This window comes from Sciurus vulgaris (assembly GCF_902686455.1).
Source record: "Sciurus vulgaris genome assembly, chromosome: 4".
Lineage (NCBI taxonomy): Eukaryota > Metazoa > Chordata > Mammalia > Rodentia > Sciuridae > Sciurus > Sciurus vulgaris.
This window is the reverse complement of record NC_136464.1, coordinates 149,992,782-150,010,091: the sequence shown is the minus strand read 5'-3', so window position 1 is coordinate 150,010,091 and position 17,310 is coordinate 149,992,782. Positions and strand designations below refer to the sequence as shown.

Sequence of the window (17,310 nt, the reverse complement as noted above, 5' to 3'; positions counted from 1 at the left end):
GCCGAGTGTCCTCTAATTCAGTTCAGTTCTGATACTGTCTGCCTGTCATTTCCCACAGGTTGTCTACCTGTCATTTCTCAGTCCCCCAGATTGACCCCACATTAGACCTTTAGACACCAGTTCCAAGTATGAGCCTCTGGAACTTCTGACCAACTGGCTACAAATTGGGGTTCCCATGACCCCTTCTTTAGGCTTGATTAATTTGCTGCAGTAGCTTACAGAACTCAGGGAAATATTTAAGTTTAGCAGTTTCTTATAAAGAATATTTTAAAAGATTGAAATGGGGGGGCTGGGGAGATAGCTCAGTCAGTAGAGTGCTTGCCTTGCAAGCACAAGGCCTTGGGTTTGCTCCCTAGCACCCCCCCCCCCCCAAAAAAAAAGATTGAAATGAACAGCCAGATGAAGAGATACACAGGCCTTGAGGCACAGTAGTTCTGTCTCCACGGAGTTAGGAGCACCTCTGAGCATGGGGGTTAATTCTCCACCTTCCCGTGAGCCTCCAGATGTTCAGCTGTCTAGAAGCTCTCCCAACCCTGTCCTTTTGGAGGTTTATGGAGACACAGAAACATGGACAACTGTGTCAAAATGCAGTTGGATAAAAAGAGTATGACCTAATGCCAGTTGACTAAGTGGGGGAATTCAGTCAGCCAGGCCTGTCCATATTCTTCTTGGCCTCTCTATGCATATTTCTTCCTCCTGGGCATGGAACAAAACCTCTTCTGAAATGGGGGTCTGGGTTTTTTGTTTGTTTTGTTTGGTACTGGAGATTTAAACTGTGGACACTTTACCACTGGGCTACATCCCCCGCCCTTTTTATTTTTTGTTTTGAGACAGGTCCTCGCTCAATTGCTGAGGCTGTCCTTAAACTTGTGAGCCTCCTGTCTCAGTCTCCTAAGTGACTGGGATTACAGGTACATGCCACTACATCTAGCTGAAATGAGGGTTTTATGATCAACTATCAGATAAGGAAGTACAGAGAATTTCTCTATGGTCAGCACTAAGACAGAAAGGCAAAATTAGAGTGTATTTTTAATTTCTATGACTCACCTTGGGGAAGAAAGATTCTAGTTTCTATGGCCTGCACTGGGGAGAAATAGGAGCAGGGAAAAAGAGGGCAGGAAAAGGTCAGAGAGAGAGATTTTGCTTTTGGAGGCCTCAAGTGCCCCGACATTGCCATCCTTAACCTTTATTGTTCTGAAGCTATTCCAGAGTTGCTTGAGAAAGCAAGAAAAAAATGCCAAATAATTTAACAAAAGATATAGTTACTGTTCTAGTTATTTAGGAAATAACACAGGCTATGGGAGTTGGGGGCCAGGAACCATGGACAAAAACCAAAATATGTATATCATAATATCACAGACATAAACCCTTAAGTCGTATAATTCAACCTTTTCTCCATTTCTTAAGACTACCAGTTACCTTTGCTTTACCATTTTGCTTTGGTGTTAATTTTACTTTAAGTATTATTTTGTAGAATTTATTCACATCCCAGGATAGTGGGAAACACTGGGGAAGAAAAAACAGACTAAGAAGTTGTTTGGAAAAGTGTAGTTTTTACAGTTTCTCAAAAGAGAGGAATAAAGGGAGTCAGAGACGTGTCACCATAACGGGACCATCTGTCGGTGGCATTTCCATTTAGTGTGTAGGCAGTGAGGCCTGAACAGTGAGATGGACTGTGAGGGCGGGGAGTGAGCATAACGTGCTCACTCTTGTGTTCTCAGTGCCTGTCATCATAGATGTTCAATGGAGTTTTTAAAATGTTGATGAATCAGGGACATGAACTGCAGGGCTGTGCCAGAGGAAAACAGAGCAGGAGCTGTCCCTGCCAAAGGGATTGGATGCCAGAGTTCTTCCTGACTTCTGCTTGTTCCTTTGAGAGTGAGTAAAGCATCTCGCTTCTTGTTATGGACACCTGTTCCACCTGCCACTCTCAAGAATACAGACTCCACTAGGTGGCATGTGCAAAGGAGGATGAGGACCTTCAAGTGTGCAGTGTGTGTTATTCTTCCTGCAGAAATGAATAGGCATAAGTGAATAGTGATGTCTCTCAAATTCAGGATTTTCATATTAGGAATAAAATAGAGGAAATACCTTCTTTAAAGTATTGAGGAGTGTTACCAGACAATTAAAGTTTGTTTCCCTCTTGAGGCTAATGCTTTGGCTCTTTGCCTTTAAAACCCTCATTTTTCTCAAACTTCATGCAGGAAACAATATGATCAGCCTTCTGGTGCTTTCTTTCTGCCTTCTTCTTTTTAACTAGATCCCAGCAGAATGATGAAAGCTTTGGGAAATGAAATGAGCATGATGGTAAGTGCTTCAAAATTAAATGTGCGTGAGTGCTGGGGATGTAGCTCAGTGGTAGAACTCTTGCCTCGCATGTGCAAGGCCTTGGGTTCAATCTCAGAGTTGCAAAAAAAGAAAAAATTGAATTTATGAAATTTCCATTGGGTATTTGGAAGACCATGACCTCCAAATAAGTAGTTCTTCATCTTTTGGCATGTGAAGTAACAGGTAGCTGTCATCTTGAACTTTAGATCATCATTTATGATGATGTAGATCATCATTTATTTTGCTTGTATTTCCAGTTTTAATTACTGATGGCAGTGGTTTCAATACAGATGTGAAGGCAGAATTTTATCCTGCCTTCAATAATAATGAAAATATGTATTATTCTGTCATTTTAAAAATTGTGGTTTGTTTCGTGTATATATTCATAACTGTACAACATAAATATATATTTATATTATATAAATTTATATATTTATATGATATAAATTATATATACATTTATACATATTTATATGAATATAAATTTATATATTTATATTTATGTTGTACAGTTATGAATGCAATTTATGCTACTGAATTGTATGCTTAAAATTGGCCGAAATGGCAGATTTTGCATTATTCAGTGTTATTTGTAACATTGTACAACCATTATCACTATTTCTAAGACTTTTCATCACCCCAAATAGAAACTTTGTATCTCTTAAATAGTAACTACCCATTCTCCTCACTCCAAACCCAACCCAGCCCCTGGTAACCCCTAATCTATTCATAGACACCTATGAATTTGCCTACTGTCGCTGTTTCACATAGGTGGAATCATCCAGGATTTATCCTTTTGTGTTTGGCTTCTTTCACTCACATGATGTTTTCTGTGGTCATCCATGTCATATCAGAATTCATTTCATTTTATAGCTGAATAGTACTTAATCACTATTTTGATCTTGACATTTTTCTGTTCAAAAATTTGTAGTGCCTCTCTGTCATCCCAAGAATCAAATTAGTATTTTTGATCCAGCCACTCAAGGTCCTGTTCATTCAAGGTCCCGCCCCAGGCAGCTGTGACACTCTTTTACACTAAAGATGTAATAATGTTATGAATAGTAGCAGCCAATCCACTTTCCATGCCATCATACCCACCTTAGCAACTATTGGTGATTTTTTTTCTTTCTTCAATATTTTAATTAACCTTCTAATTCAAAAAGGAAGAAGATGTCCTGACAACATATTTTTCTAATTATGGAATGTACTAGTAATTGTAAATTTTTCAATGAACCCCAGGTTTTAAATAGTGCCCCACTCTTATGTTGCAATAAGTGGAATATATCCTGCTGCTGTACTTATAAAAAGTTTTTCATGGTAATATCTGTTTTTTTTTCTCTCTAGTTTTATTGAAGCATAATTTATATGCAATAAAATTTTCCCACTTTTAGTGTACAGTTTAATGAGTTTTGGTAATTTTATTTATACACTGATACAATCACCATCATGATCAAGATATAGAAGTTTTATTCCTTTGAAAAGTTTTTGGATCCCTTTGCAGATGATCCCAAACTCTGCCCAAGCAACCACTTCTGTAACTTTAATAGTCATATGTCATTTAACAATAGGGGCATGTTCTGAGAAATGTGTCACTGGGGAATTTCAACATTGTGCAAACATCAAAGAGTGTACTTAACAAAAACTAAGCTATAATGTCGCTATATGATACAGCTTATGGGATCACTGTTGCATATGCAGCTCATTGTTGACTGAAACATCACTGTGCAGTATTTGGCTATTCCAGCTATAGTGGACACATCAAAGTGGGTTGGCAAAATGAAAATGGTACCATATGTAAACAAAATGGAGAAAAGGCCAGAAAGCAATCCAGGTAATGGGAGACTCGAGGTAGAAAAAAGATTCCTGTAGGCCGGCTCTGAGTGGCCCCAGGCAGAAGTGCCGAGGCTGCTGGAGGAGCAGGGAGCAGTGATTCTCAGTGGAGGTAAAGATTGGAATCCTTAGGGGGGGTTGACATCTGCCCCTCCCCAGTGCACCTGTCAGATTCCAGTGTGTTTAGGAGGTGGGCTTCAAAATCACCACTATGGTGAACCTCAGCTGTGAAGTGATAAAGATGTTTGTGTCCCCTAGATGTGTGGGAAGAGAAGTTTGAGCACCAACCATTGCCTAAGAGTAAGAAATCTCAATATGCCAGCCGAGGCCTAGTGTTTATTTATTCATTCAAAAAATAATTGAGAATCTGTGTGCCTGGGACTATCTAGGGTACCGCAATATGTATTCCTTCTCAAAAAATATGAAGACTTAGTAAAGGCTAGATAGCGTTTTGCTCCATGAAATCGAGGGGTTAGATAATTTTTAAATATATTGATTTAAGTGGGTATATTTTGACTGTATATAGTAGAGAGGCAGAAAGGAATGATGCCTTTCCTCACCTGTCATAAGGGTCACAGCCAGCCCCCCGTAACAGAAGACAGGTTAACAAGACAATCATAACAAATTTAATAAAAATTTTATGTGACATGGGAGCCTTCAGAGTGAAGAGCCAAACACACAGGGTGAGCTAGCCATTTTTTGCTTAAGTTCAATGAAGCTTGGGCAGCCATGTAGAAATGTGATTGGACAAAAAGGGTGTGGCCTAATAGGAATGCACTGAAGGGGAAACCCAGCAAAGCCTGTTAACATTCTTCTTAGCCTTTGGTTGTAGGCCTTTGGTTATACTTCCCCCAGGTATGAGGCAGGACCCCTCAGGGATGAGGGTTTATGACCTACTATTGGACAAGGTAGGTCAGAGAAAGGACATTTCTTTATGCCTATCCCCAAAACAGAAAGACTTGGGGAAAATCAGAGTAATATATTTAGGATTATAGCTTGCTTTATAGAAAGGGGGTTCCAGTTTCTATGACCCACTGTGCAGAAGAGGAACTCTGGTTTCTACAACTTGCTTTAGGGGGAAAGGAAGGATGAGAGACATTGGTTCTGAGGCTGTTCCTGTGGTCTTCCAATGTCCTTTTGTCAAAATACTCAGCATGCCAAAGTGCCATACTTTGGGGCATTGTTTTCTGAGCCCCAACTCTTATCAGTTTTTAAAAATATCTTATTTTAATAGTACATCAAGCCCAGTACAGCAGACCACATTGAAATTTTTCATTATTATTTTTTTAAAAAATATTATTTAGTAGTCAATGGACCTTTTATTTATTTATATGTGGTGCTGAGAATCAAACCCAGTGCCTCATGCATGCTAGGCAAGTGCTCTACCACTGAGCTCCAACTCCAGTCCTCATTATTCTTTTTCTCAATAAAAATCTGTCAAATTTGTCATTTTTATATGTCTTCTTCTTGTTTGTAATAACTGATATTAATGGCTACTAACATATATGGCTGTTCATATACATATATTTGGGTTCTATGACCATTTGTTAAATTTATTTTGCAGTGCTGGGGATCAAACCCAGGACTTTGTGCATGCTAGGCAAGTACTTGACAACTAAGTTACATCCCTAACTTTTTTAGTTTAAATTTTTGTTTTAAGACTGAGTCTCACTAAGTTGTCCAGGGTGGCCTAGAACTTTGTATCCTCCTGCTTCCATGTCCCAAGTAGTTGGGACTGCAGGCCCACACCATTACACCCAGGTTTCATGGTTTTTAATTCATTAAATTTTGCTTATATTTAAAACACCTGACATTGCATATTTGTTTACTCTTTCATAGACATTCAAGCATTGTTTAATCAATATTTTAAAATCCTTTTTTTTTAAAGCAAGAGGAAGGAAAAGATAGAAAATGTAACCATCTCAATTTTGAAAATACTAATACAAATATGGGTGAAAGTGCATTAAGGAGCAGAGGAAAAGAAGGTAAGTTATTCAAGTTGTAATCATTACTTGTACGGGCAGTTGGGGACTATAAAAGGGATGCCAATTTTCATGTTTGTAGGTCTTAGCAAGTATATAGGCAGATATTTATTTGCTCACTCAGTAATTAATGTTACAGGAATATCTTATTTACCCACAGAGAGAGAGAGAGAGAGAGAGCGATATTAGGAGCTGGGGTGAAGTTCAGTGTTAGTGTGTATGCTTAGCATGCTTGAGGTCCAGGGTTCGATCCCGAGCACTGAAAAAAAATAGTATTTATCATTCAGAGCCTTTAGGAAAAATGGTATTTGCTTGCTTGCAGATATATAATATAATAGCATATTATACTATTTATTACACTCCTTTTTTGCATTTTAGAATCAAGTAATCTGTCAGTCCATTCCATGAAAACCAGTTCACCAAGCCCTCAGAGGCGGCAGTGGGAGAAAAATGTATCTAGTACAACTCTTAAAGCTTTGGAAAATGCACCCATACTCACCTCCAGCTTAACTGCAGAGGATGATAGAGGTTAGTGTTGTCATCATCCCTTGATATCTACAGGGAATTGGTTCCAAATTCCACAAATGTGCAAGTCCCATATATAAAATGGCATAATACTTGCATATAACCTACACACATCCTCCTGTATACTTCACATTATCTCTAGGTGACTTATAATACCTAATACAATATATGTGATTACAATACCTAATACAAGATATGTTATCATATGGTATTATTTAGGGAAAGGGATATGAAAAAAAGTCTCATGTTTAGTGCAGACTTAATTCTTTAAATTTTTATTTGTTGTTTTTAGTTATACATGACAGTAGAATCTATTCTGATATGTTTATACAAGCATGGACTATATCTTATTCTAATTAGGATCCCAGTCCAGACTTAATTTTTTTAAAAAAATATTTCTGAACTGAGGACATGGAACCTAACACTGAAAAAAAACAGTATTTGTCAGTCAGAGCCATTGGGAAAAATGGTATTTGCTTGCTGTCTACCATAAAAAGCATAACAAACCATATGTAAATAAATTCTCCGGGGGCTGCATTTTTGTACATGGTATAATGTGTAACTGTGTGTATAATTTTTAAAAACTCAGATACAGAGGTCCAGCTGTAGTCAGACTGAGTAGTATTACTTATAGAATCGTTTCTAATAGTTTTTCACTGTGCTAGCATTTTATGTCCATCTATGAAGAATATTTGGCATCACCTATCAAAGTGCTACTCATATAGGCGAGTGAAACTTCAGCCGAGAGTCAAATATAATTAACTTTTGTAGAAGTGGTTTAGAAGATAGATGCTAAAATATTTTATTTGGCACTAATTTTTATCTTTTCACAACTAGGTGGTTCTATAATAAAGTATAGTGAAAATAATACCCGTAAGCAGTGGCTCAGAGAGACCCCTGACACCCTGTTGAACATCCTTAACAATGCTGATCTCAGTCTGGCGTTTCAAACGTACACAATATACCGACCAGGTAATTCCTCCCTAGTGTAGAATCATAGTAATGCTTTCATTTTTTAAAAAGAAATTTGGTCAAATGCATATAACATAAAACTGACTATCTTAAATCATTTTTGAGTGTACAATTCAGTAATGTTAAGTACTTTTACATTGTTGTGCAACCAGTCTTCAAAACTCTTTTCATCTTGCCAAACTGAAGCTGTCCTTATGAAGTAATAACTCTCCATTCTCCCTTACCAGAAACCCTGTGATTATAAAGTTGCAAAATTATATTTTTAGGTGTTCTTGAATCTTTTCTAGCCTGTTTTAGGCTGTAATTAAAAATGCTTATAGAGGCACTTTACTTGTATTTGCTCATTGATGTGCTTATTTTAATAAGCAAGTAGTACCCCCTCCCCTCTTTTTTTTATAGTGCTGGGGTTCAAACTCAGAGTTTGCATATGCTAGACAAGCTCTCTACTACTGAGCCACACACCTAGCCCAAGAATAGCCCTGTTTTTGTCTAGTATGGTGGCCCATGCCTGTAATTCCAACAACTTGAGAGGCTAAGGCTCGAGGATCACAAGTTTGAGGCCCACTTGGGCAACTAAGTGAGACCATGTCACAAAAAAAAAGTAAATAAAAATGGACTGAGGGTGTAGCTGAGTGGTGGAGCTCCTCTGGATGAAATCCCTAAGACCACCAAAAAAAACAAAGAGTAGTCCCTTTTTGCCATGCAAATTTATCATTACTTAGTGACAACTCCCAGATTTCTTATGTTGTACACTTGAGTTCTGGTATACTGAATTGCTGGGGTTTCTGCCATGGCCAGCATGGATGAGAGAAGGGTTGACTGCCAGAGGACAATCCTGGCTATACATCAATTAATTAACCATAAACTTATCTAATCAATAAACACACAAGAGCCAATATTCTTTTTAAATAAGAGGGGGTGTGATGGATGGGGCCATACCAGATCTGGCCTCTAACAACATGGAGTAACCCACTGCTCAGGTGAAGGGGACCAAGACCCGGAGGGGCTTCTTCTGTGACAAACAGGATGGGGTGGAGTTAGGGGAGCCATCCACTCAGGGAAGCTATCGTATAACCAGATGGTGAACCACTGCCACACAGAGCCACGTACTCCCTGGTGATCTGGGACAGTCCTCCATGGCTGCAGTTCCTGGGAGTCAGGCCTCAGTGTCCCACGGCTCAGCCATGTCTGATTCTGCTGGATAAGGATGGCTCCCCACACTGAATGGAGCTTGGAAAGGATGACTAATTAGGATCTGACTTAAAAATTATTTTTACAGGTATTTTTCCTAAAATTATACAAAATAATCTTTCACAATACCACCCGGCATCTAGACCAAAGGTCTGGTCTGCATTTAAGAATGTGTGTGTGTGTGTGTGCTTTTCATTTTGTTTTGTTTTGTTTGCAGTATGGGATTGAACCCAGAGGCGATTTACTTCTGAACTGTCTTCAGACCTTTTTTTTTTTTTTTTTATTTTGGAACAGAGTCTCACTAAATTGCTGAGACTGACCTCTAGTTTAAGATCCTCCTCCCTCAGCCTCCTGAGTTGCTGGCATTACAGGAGAGCAGCCGCTGTGCCCGGCATTCTGTGGTGTACGTGTTCTGATAGAGTTGTGCACAGAATATTATGGAAGCCCTGAGGGGAGGTGGGTGGGTGGACAAAAGATGTTAAGGAAGGTTCATGACTGCACGTGCTTTTTCTTTCTTTTTTCTTTTTTTGGTACTGGGGATGGAACCCAGGGCCTCCGACATGTGCTCTACCACTGAGCTACACCCATAGCCCTTGACCGTACCTTTTATTTTGGGGACTGTAAGTTTTGACTTAGCAATTATAGATACTGGATTTTGTTCCTGGTCCAATGAAGAAGTGATTTTCGTTTTAGGAAATTAACTGTTTGAAAAATATATCAGTCCTCTATTTTGAAATGAGTTTTATAAAGACTTAGCCTGCATTTTTATGTTAGGTGTTCATTCTATGAACGAAAAATCCAAATGTAATCACTGTCTGCAGTGTTGTTAAAAAGGGGGGCTGCAGGGTAGCTCAGCGGTAAATCGCTTGCCTTTCGAGCATGTGAGAGGCCCTGGGTTCCATTCCCTGCATTATAAAAGAAATAAATAAAAATAAAAAGTATACGTGCCATCTATTCATTCCTTACTTTTCTTCTTCTCCATTGTGAAAACCAAGGAGAGGAAAACTAAAAAGAACAAAAATTAATTTTAATCCAACTTCCAAAGATAACTTTTAATACCTTAATATAGGTTCTTACATTTGAAGGTTTTTAGGGTGAATTTCTGAGGGTTTTTTTTTTTTTTTGAGAAAGTACTGCTTTAAATTTAATCCATATACTCGTGCTTTCTGGGCCTGTTTGTGCCAAAACCATGCTAGGTGGACACTGTTTAAATTGGCATACTTAGCTGGGTGCCACAGTGCGAACATGTAGTCCCAGCACCTGTGAAACTCAGGTCATGGGACTGCTTGAGTCTAGGAGTTTGGGGCCATCGTGGGCAACATTGTAAGACCCCCTACCCCATCTCAAAAATAAATAAGTTCACTTTCTTTCTGCTACTCTTCCCCTCAAGGTTCAGAAGGATTTTTGAAAGGCCCCCTGTCTGACGAAACAGAGGTATCAGACAGTGTTGATGGAGGTCACAGTTCTGTCACTTTGGATCCAGAGAGACTTGAACCTAGGCTGGATGAAGAAGACACGTATGTTGTGATACACCTCAGTGGCCTTAATTGGGGCATGTGTCTGTGTGTGTGTGTCTGTGTGTATGGATGCAGACACCATATTATATCATAATTTCAGATTTAGTAGGAACTTGTTACATTACTTTTCATCATACATTAACATTTATATCTTGACCTTTTATTTGGGATGTGTAATGCCTTACAGTTTTATTACAGAATTCCTGGCTGAGTCCTGCACATAAGCTTTCAATTTGGTTTTTTGTTTGTTTGTTTTGTTTTGTTTTGCTTTCAGTACTGGGGGACTTGTTATTTTTTAATACATAAGAGTTTGCTTTGAAAAAAATTAGAAACAGTGAAATAAGTGATCTTTTGGAAGAACTGTGTTTTTTTTTCTCTTATTCATTATGGAACTCATTTTTTAAAAAAATTTGAATATTGTTATAGTGGTGTTCAGCTTTGACTCTATCAACGAATACATATGGCACCTTTAATACAGAGGCTTATCACCCACATTATTTTTTCACAGGGACTTTGAGGAAGATGACGACCACCATGATTGGGTATCAGAACTGAGGAAGCGAACTGAATGGCAGGGTGTGTGCCACGGGTAACGCCTGTCGGGCAGAATGTTGGAGTGCCCCGGAGAGATGTTTCATTCAAATGAGGAATTCATGTTTGGAATAGATGAAGAGGGGAGAACTGCTGATGCTTAAAATTGCCCCTGACTAGCATCACAGTTTAAAAAAAATCTAGAACTCCTATGAGTGAGCATAAGTGAGAGGGTTCGACAGATGGGTATGAGCTTTGCAGTCTGATAGAACAGAGACTGGATGCTAGCCCTTCCACTAACTAGTTGTGTGATTGTAGGAAATTACTTAATTTCTTTGAGCCCCAATTTTCATAATTTTAAAATGAGGATAATGATGCCTACCTTGCAGGGATGCTAACCACAGACAATTACAGCAGCTCATGTGTTAACTATTCCTATTGTACAACTTCTGTTTATTACCATGTAAAACTTTCTACATTTCCTAAAGGTTTACAAATCTAAATACATTTAATTATAATATAATGTGTAAATTTATTTATTTATTTTGGTACTGGGGATTGAACTCAGGGGCACTTAATCACTGAGCCACATCCCCAGCACTTTTTTGTATTTTATTTAGAGACAGGGTCTTACTGAATTGCTTAGGGCCTCACTAAGTTGCTGAGACTGACTTTGAACTTGTGATCCTCCTGCCTCAGCCTTCCAAAATGCTGGGATTATAGGTGTGCACCACCACACCCAGCATGTGTGCAGTTTTTTAAGACCTAGCTCTGTGTAGTTATCCTTAAATACAGAATCTCGGAATATACAAAAGAACCCAGTCAGAGGAGCAGCTATGGGAAGGGTGAGGTGGGTCATGGTTAACTCCTTGAAGTTAGGTCACTACTCTTGAAAATTTTACAGGTTAGGGCAGACATGGATAGTTTTAAAGGGATTTACAGATACTCCAGTTTCCATCCATACTATATTCTGTAGCTCTCAGTCATCTCAAATCTTAGCATTACCCCAGGGTGTAAACATTTCCAAATCATCAATTAAAGGGAACTTGAATGTATGCTTATTAAGAGGCTGAATTGGTCTTGGATTATTAATTCTTTTGAAAATCTAATGGTTTACAGGATTTTTTGCTTCAATAAAATTTCAGAAGACTAATGGAATTATCAGCTGATGATTATAAAACACTTTTAATGATAATTAGTAAATGATTCTTCACATACAATTGGGCAAAAATTGAGGGACAATTTTAACAAAGCGTCTGGTCCTATATCTGTATTTGGATGAGATTTTTTTTTAGCACTTAATAGTTTTTAAGAAAAAGGAAAGGACCGAATGTGGTAGCAAATGCCTCCTAGTGACTCAGGAGGCTGAGGCAGGAGCATGGCAAGTTCCAGGCCCATCCTCTGCAATTTTTCCTGTCTCCACAAGGGCAGGGAGCCATGGGAAGGACTGGGAAGTAGCTCAGTGGTAAAAGCACCCCTGAATTCAAAATCACAAGAACCAGGGGTGAAAGAAAGGAAGAAGAAGTGGGAGGAAGGAGAAAGAAAGGAAAACTGATGGGAATTGAACCCAGGGGTGCTTTACCATTGAGCTACATCCCCAGCTCTGTTTGTTTATTTATTTATTTTATTTTGAGACAGGGTCTCACTAAGTTGCTGAGGCTGGCCTCAAACTTGGGATCCTTGTTACAGGCATAATTTCTGATTCTTAAAGAGTTTTGTGGGCTTCCCTCTTCTAATCCCGGGCCCTGTACAAAGGTGGGTGTCAAACAGTCAAGGTATTTAGATTCATTGGACATGGACGTGTTTTATTTGTGTCAGTATTTACCATTGCTGAAAGTTACATCCTTTCAACTACTTAAACAGGCAATGAACCATGTTAGACTGCAGCTGGATGTGCCTGTGGATCAGGAATGGGGCAGGGTGAGAGGGCGAGTTTGCAGACTATTGGCAGCAGCCAGTTTGTAAGTGGACTCAAAGGAAGGCACGCGTTGTGGCAGAGAGTAGGACTGGGTCTCAGTCTCACAAACACTCATGACAGTATTTACAACCTTGTACAACAAACACATTCCTGCCCTGAGTGTACCTCAGTGGTAGAGCACCAGCTCAACCTGCGCAGTGCATCTGGTTCCATCCCCTGCACCACCACCGCAGCAAAAGCAAAGAACACGCTTCCCATCTCTGCTCTGTTCATTTTGTAAAACTGGGAGGCTACCTCTTTGGAGTGTGATTCAACGAATAGAGAAAATGTCTGTGGATGAGCACTGGGGACCCACGTTGCTAAGACAGGTTCTCTGGCCTCTGCAGTGATGGTGTCTCTGGTTTTCGTGGTCATTGTTTATGATCCTGGCATCTTCTCTTGGAGGCAGTTTTTCCTTGCTTACCTAAGCATATAATTTAATAGACTCCAAGGAAGATGATTTGGGGGAGAGAAGAACGGAAAGCATCCAATTATTATTTTCAAAATGTGCCAATCATGGAATAATTTGACAACAAAACCCCCCCTAAACAAGTCTAATTTAGGGGCATACCAAGAAAATATTTTGAAAATAACACACATATGAGCACCAATTCCTATGAGCACTATGGAAAATCCTTTTTCTTCTGGATATATAAACAATGCATCTTTGGGAAAAAGTCTGTTGTTGATGATCAAATTGTCAGAATCAGTCTTTGTTAGTTGTAAATGATATAAAATAACATTTTGTTTACTTCCCCCAAATACATTTTTCTTGCCAAATAAATTTATGTTTAAAAAAAAGAGTAGAGAAAAAGTATGCCAGGTGCTCCGTAAACAAGAGCGGGGAGCAGTATTCTTGTGCTAGCGGTCGTAACCTAAGGCACCGGGAGCCAGTGATCTGTCGTGTTTCTCCCAGGTCTCTACCCTCTTTTCAGGGTGAATGGCACAGACAGGCGTCCTGTCGCTCCCGCCCAGCGCCCCGCCCGTTTTCCGCGGCCGGCTCCGCCCCGGCCGCCGGGCAATCTCAGCTGCCTGGGGAACCCGGATCCACCCGGACGCTCTGCTGGCGCAGCAGAGCCCGCGGAGCAGGTATCCTGCGGGCGGGCCTCAGTTAGTCCTTAGCTGGAGCTGCCTCGGGGCTACAGGAACGCCTGGGGAGAGGGATGGAATACCGGCCTGGGGCGCAGGGCAGGCGAGGAACTGCCTTATGGCCAGGTGGTGTCGGTCTCCATGGCAACACGCAAGACGCGGAACTCCAGAGCCCACCCGCCTGCAACCTCCAAGAGTGGTCCTGAAGGAGAAGCCCCCTTTAAGCCTAGGGGATTTCACTTACTCTTGCCATTTGGTGGGAAAATCGCGCGCCCCCCGTTCCAGGGCTGGTGGTCTGGATCCCCGGGATTGCGCTCCCGCCTGGCTCAGAACCCAGTCCTCTAAGGTCCGTAGTCTCCGCTGGCAATGCTTTGGTCCCCACTTGCTACCCTGACATGATATTGCTCGAAAACAGCCTATCTTGTTCACCCGATTTTTAAAAACAGTTCTAACTGTTGCATAAAAGGGAAGTAGAAGGAAACAAAGTATGTATTTCCCTCTGTAAGTGCGTAGCACTACTGCACTCACAGAAGTAGGAGTGTAGTCACCTGAACGTGGCGACCGCTCCAGATTGCTGGGTCTCCGATACCAGGAGCAGCGCCGCCAATGGAGGGCGTGATTTTCCAAAATGGTGAACAATTTTTGGTAAAGTTCCAAAATGCAATCGTGATTTCATTTACATATTAGTTGCATTCCTAGGAAATGCAGTTATACAATGTTAGTTACACCTGTGGTGGGGGGGAATATATTATGTCTAGAGGTAATATAGAGTTTGGGTCCAGCCGCAGGTAATTGTGAACAGATTCTTCCACACATAAAAATGTACGGGGAGACTTTCCAAGTTTGAGCGGCCGTGGGGGCAATCCTTTATTGTGTAGGGCAGACCTTCGCTTGTCAAAACTAGTAACTGCCACAATACTATAATGCCTCTGATTCCGTGGGGAGAGCTGAAAACCCGTATCAATTTACAAGTTTCCTCTTTGGGGCAGTACCGCTTCACCGAGAAGGGCTTGATTGTGCTACCACACAGGCATAAGGACATTCTTCCTCTACTGAGGTGACAGGCACCAGGTATATGAGATCTTTCCTTCTCAGAACAAACTTTCAACACAGGTATTACTTCCAGTTCAAAGTTGGAAGAGAGAGATTTTGCAAGGTTTAGTGACTTGTTCAAGGTCACAATGGGAGAGTGTTATCAAAGCTGATCTACAACCCAAGTCTGACCTTGGAGCCCACCAAGCCGCCTCACCTTAATTGTTACCTGCAGGCACAGGGAAATCGTGTGACTCTGAGGTCTTTGCAAAGTTGGAAGGGAAATTTTAACAAAGTGAGTTCTTTTACATTTTAGTCATCAATTTTCTGACTTTATTGTCATGAGAAGTGTGCAGTAAAATTTCGTTACTTATTCCCAGAAACCTCTGAGCACTGTAGACCATGGATAAATTTGACATGATTAAAGTCATTGGGGAAGGTGCCTTTGGAAAAGCATACTTGGCTACAGAGAAATCAGATGGCAAGCACTGTGTCATAAAAGAGATCAATTTTGCAAAGGTAAAGTTAAGAAGTTCAAATTCTTGTAAGAATAATTGTACTCTTAAAATGCTTAAAATAGTATAAATTTTGTTTTTATATATTTTACCACAATTCTTAAAGTTATAAAAGAAACCCCCTAAAAGTTACCCAAACCTAAATTAAACCTCATGTGTAGATGATTAACTTCAGGGATAATGCTTTATTTGCCAATATAGGTGTAAGGAATCCCACGAAAACCACGCCGGATGTGGGAAAGCATATAAGGGAGTTTATTAAGCAAACAGAGTGTCTCCCTGCAGGGTAAGAGAGAAAATGAGAAGAAAAGAAAGAGAATGAAAAAGGGCGGGTGCTAGAGAGAGTGGAAAGCAAGGAGGAGAAAGAAAGCAAGTCAGGGGGAGAGAAAAGCAAGAGAGAGAAGATGGCGGTGAAGCTATGGTTAGAATCCTGCCCCTCACAGGGGACCAATAAGGGAGAAGGATACTTGCAAGCTGACTGATGAACCAATAGCTAGCCAGGATGTTCACAGACTGAAGGCAGTCGGGAGGCGGGAAAATGGCTGCACCCACAAGGGCGGGGAGAGCAGCTTTGTACGTTAGAATAGGTCCCTTTGAAGGATCCATGGTATAGTCATAATGTCCTCTTACTCTAGGAGCCTGCTATAGTCCTCTTCTATGGCATTGTTCTGCTCACTCACTTTTTTTATCTGACTGTTCTTCCTGAGGCTCTCTCTCTCCTCACTCTCTATGTCCCCAGTCATCTGCCCTTCGCTGACCTTCTCTTTCTGCTCATAGTCACCTGGTAATCACTTCATTTCACTTCAGTGTTTACCACTAAGCAGATTACTCTTAAAACTTTCTCCAGCCCCATCACTTCCTGCTCCCTCATTCCACATTGCACCTTCCAGCTAGATATCTTTAAGTAATAGTTATGTTAGTAATCTATTGCTACGTAACATATGCTCTGAAATTAGTTCCTTAAACAATAGACATTAATTATCTCACAGTTTCTGTGCATCAAGAGTTTACGTCAAGGGCTGGGTGTGGTCCTGTAATCCCGTGGCCCAGGAGGCTGAGGCAGGAGCTCAGCAAGTTCAAAGCCAGACTCAGCAACTTAGTGAGACCTTAACTCAAAATCAAAAATAAAAAACAGGCAGGGGATGTGATTCAGTGGTTAAGTGTCACTGGTTTCAATCTCTGGTACCAAAATAAATAAATAAATAAAAAGACAGAATTTAGGAAAAGGCTCATCAAGATCATTTTGGAGCTAGCTACCATAATTGTAGTTAAAAACCAAGTAGGAATTTCCCACCATTATATGTAGACCCATTTCACCTCCCATGTGATGTACTGTGTTAATGACTTTATGCTTTCTTGGATCCAAACCTTGGGGTCATCTGGGAGTTTTTTCTCTCTCCAAATCCTAATTATCTACTAAATATCCTGGACTCTTTCTCTTCCTTGAATTTGCTTTTTATTTATTTATTTTTTTTTGTCATATGGCCTTAGGTCATTTGTCAATGCCCTGGGTCTTTCCACAGCTTTCTCATGGCTCCAGTTTTCATATAATTCAATTTTTATATACATTTTTAGTTGTCAATGTACCTTTATTTAATTTATTTATTTTTTTTTATATGCGGTGCTGAGAATTAAACCCAGTGCCTCACACATGCTAGGCAAGGTTCTACCACTGAGCCACAACCCCAGCGCCATATAGTACAATTTTGATAAGACTGAAGCCAGGCCCTTGCAACCTTCACTGGAACTCATAAAGTCAAAAAGAAAAAATGGCTGCACAAAAATATAAAACTTCTGGAGCTGGGGATGTAGCTCAGTGGCAGAGTGCTGACCTAGCATTC

General features: G+C 40.3%; 2 protein-coding genes across 10 annotated transcripts in view; both read left to right on the top strand.

Annotated features, from left to right (window-relative positions):
* The window catches only part of NEK3 (NIMA related kinase 3), a 32,190-nt gene extending 20,589 nt beyond the window's left edge, over positions 1-11,601 (top strand). For 2 of the 4 annotated variants that reach the window (XM_079136176.1, XM_079136177.1), the window contains exons 11-16: positions 2,261-2,307; positions 6,047-6,143; positions 6,519-6,668; positions 7,503-7,637; positions 10,219-10,345; positions 10,854-11,601. In XM_079136176.1, coding sequence (XP_078992302.1) covers positions 2,261-2,307; positions 6,047-6,143; positions 6,519-6,668; positions 7,503-7,637; positions 10,219-10,345; positions 10,854-10,938 — 641 coding nt within the window. In that variant the 3' untranslated portion in view covers positions 10,939-11,601. The remainder of the gene's footprint in view (positions 1-2,260; positions 2,308-6,046; positions 6,144-6,518; positions 6,669-7,502; positions 7,638-10,218; positions 10,346-10,853) is intronic. The other 2 variants (XM_079136175.1, XM_079136178.1) reach the window with 1 other exon arrangement.
* A 2,224-nt stretch (positions 11,602-13,825) lies between these two features.
* Positions 13,826-17,310, top strand: part of NEK5 (NIMA related kinase 5) — a 71,066-nt gene continuing 67,581 nt past the window's right edge. For 3 of the 6 annotated variants that reach the window (XM_079136159.1, XM_079136158.1, XM_079136155.1), the window contains exons 1-2: positions 13,826-13,922; positions 15,335-15,473. In XM_079136159.1, the coding sequence (XP_078992285.1) occupies positions 15,357-15,473 (117 nt within the window). In that variant the 5' untranslated portion in view covers positions 13,826-13,922; positions 15,335-15,356. Of the gene's footprint in view, positions 13,923-15,035; positions 15,250-15,334; positions 15,474-17,310 lie in introns of those variants that run through there. The other 3 variants (XM_079136156.1, XM_079136157.1, XM_079136161.1) reach the window with 3 other exon arrangements.